At 36.9% G+C, this 2,406-nt stretch overlaps 1 protein-coding gene and 1 pseudogene across 1 annotated transcript; both read left to right on the plus strand.

Moving 5' to 3' along the window:
* Positions 1-470: 470 nt before the first annotated feature.
* Positions 471-1,013, plus strand: LOC128133202 (50S ribosomal protein L16, chloroplastic-like). Its single transcript, XM_052770299.1, has one exon. It carries the CDS (start codon positions 516-518, stop codon positions 873-875), a length of 360 nt encoding a protein of 119 aa, XP_052626259.1. The 5' UTR covers positions 471-515; the 3' UTR covers positions 876-1,013.
* LOC128133440 (DNA-directed RNA polymerase subunit beta'-like) overlaps positions 996-2,406 on the plus strand; it is a 1,615-nt pseudogene continuing 204 nt past the window's right edge.

Below are 2,406 nucleotides of genomic sequence, written 5' to 3' on the forward strand. Positions count from 1 at the left end.
GGATGGCGGAACCGACCAGAAACCAATTCATCTATTCGGAAAAGTTATGAGCTAATGATAGAACTGAAATAGAAATTGAAAGAGTAAATATTCGCCCGCGAACACTTTATTTTCTTGGATTGCTAAATTTGGGTCAATCCAATACGATAAAGAGTAAAACAAAAGAAAGATTCGTTTTAACAGTCTAAAATAGATAAATATAAGAAAAAATAGTTATGTTATTTAATATATTTAGTTATCTATACAAACAAGATATACAAATTCATAATAGATTTGATCTAGATTAAATGAAATCCATGATTCATTATATTACTTATTAAATACATGTATATTTTCATTCAAATTATATTCTATCTGAATTGAATTCAAAATGTTTAATTTGAATTCATTTTATTCGCGAGGAGCTGGATGAGAAGAAACTCTCACGTCCAGTTCTGTAGTAGAGATGGAATTCAAAATAAACCATCAACTATAACCCCAAAAGAACCAGATTCTGTAAACAACATAGAGGAAGAATGAAGGGAATATCTTATCGAGGTAATGCTATTTGTTTTGGTAAATACGCTCTTCAGGCACTTGAACCCGCTTGGATCACCTCTAGACAAATAGAAGCAGGTCGACGAGCAATGACACGAAATGCACGTCGCGGTGGAAAAATATGGGTCCGTATATTTCCAGATAAACCAGTTACAGTAAGACCCGCAGAAACACGTATGGGTTCAGGTAAAGGCTCTCCCGAATATTGGGTAGCTGTTGTTAAACCAAGTCGAATACTTTATGAAATGGGTGGAGTAACAGAAAATATAGCCAGAAGGGCTATTTCAATAGCAACGTCCAAAATGCCTATACGAGCTCAATTCATCATTTCGGGATAAAAAAGAAATAGGCCTTGGGTAAAAAAAATAGCGGGTGCGGGTTTCTTTTTTTGGACAAACAATATTTCTTTTTTTCTTCGACCTTTGTATTGTAAAAAACAGATAAAAAAAATGATATGATTCAACCTCCGACCCCAATGGATGGTTTTGCGTCTATTACCAGTTCTTCCTCCTGAGTTGAGACCAATCTATCATATAGATGAGGATAAACTAGTGACCTCGGATATTAATGAAATCTATAGAAGAATTATCTATCGGAATAATACTCTTACAGATCTATTAACAACAAGTATAGCTACGCCAGAAGAATTAGTAATATCTCAGGAAAAATTGCTACAAGAAGCTGTGGATGCACTTCTTGATAATGGAATCTGCGGACAACCAATGAGGGATGATCATAATAGAGTTTACAAGTCGATTTCAGATGTAATTGAAGGCAAAGAAGGAAGAGTTCGTGAGACTCTGCTTGGTAAACGAGTCGATTATTCAGGACGGTCCGTGATTGTCGTGGGCCCTTCACTTTCATTACATCGATGTGGATTGCCTCGCGAAATAGCAATAGAACTTTTCCAGGCATTTGTAATTCGTGACCTAATTAGAAAACATCTTGCTTCGAACATAGGAGTTGCTAAGAGTCAAATTCGGAAAAAAAAAACCGATTGTATGGGAAATACTTCAGGAAATTCTGGATGACCATCCTGTATTGCTGAATAGAGCGCCTACTCTGCATAGATTAGGCATACAGGCATTCCTCCCCGTTTTAGTGGAAGGGCGCGCTATTTGTTTACATCCATTATTTTGTAAGGGCTTCAATGCAGACTTTGACGGGGATCAAATGGCTGTTCATGTGCCTTTATCTTTGGAGGCTCAAGCAGAGGCGCGTTTACTTATGTTTTCTCATATGAATCTTTTGTCCCCAACTATTGGGGATCCGATTTCAGCACCAACTCAAGATATGCTTAGTGGACTCTATGTCTTAACGAGTGGAAATCGTCGGGGTATTTGTGTAAATAGGTATAATCCCTGTAATCGTAGAAACTATCAAAATGAAGATAATAACTATAAGTATACAAAAAAAAAAAGAACCCTTTTTTTGTAATCCCTATGATGCAATTGGAGATTATCGGCAAAAACGAATCAATTTAGGTAGTCCTTTGTGGCTGCGGTGGCGACTAGATCAACGCGTTATTGCTGCAAGAGAAGTTCCCATCGAAATTCACTATGAATCTGTGGGGACCTATTATGAGATTTATGGACACTATCTAATAGTACGAAGTATAAAAAAAGAAATTCTTTATATATATATTCGAACCACTCTTGGTCATATTTCCCTTTATCGAGAAATAGAAGAAGCCATACAGGGGTTTTGGCAGGGCTGTTGTAATTCTATGCTACCAACGGGAATTCGAGTCTCTCCGAGTTAACTAGGACCATAAGTGCAGAATTTCTACGTGAATCAAGATCTAGAAAAGGAAGTTTTCCAATCACTGACTCAAGCCCATTGTAAAATTCTACTCAGCGCAATATGGAG

The sequence above is a fragment of the Lactuca sativa genome, chromosome 4 (genome assembly GCF_002870075.4).
Source record: "Lactuca sativa cultivar Salinas chromosome 4, Lsat_Salinas_v11, whole genome shotgun sequence".
Classification (NCBI taxonomy): Eukaryota; Viridiplantae; Streptophyta; class Magnoliopsida; order Asterales; family Asteraceae; genus Lactuca; species Lactuca sativa.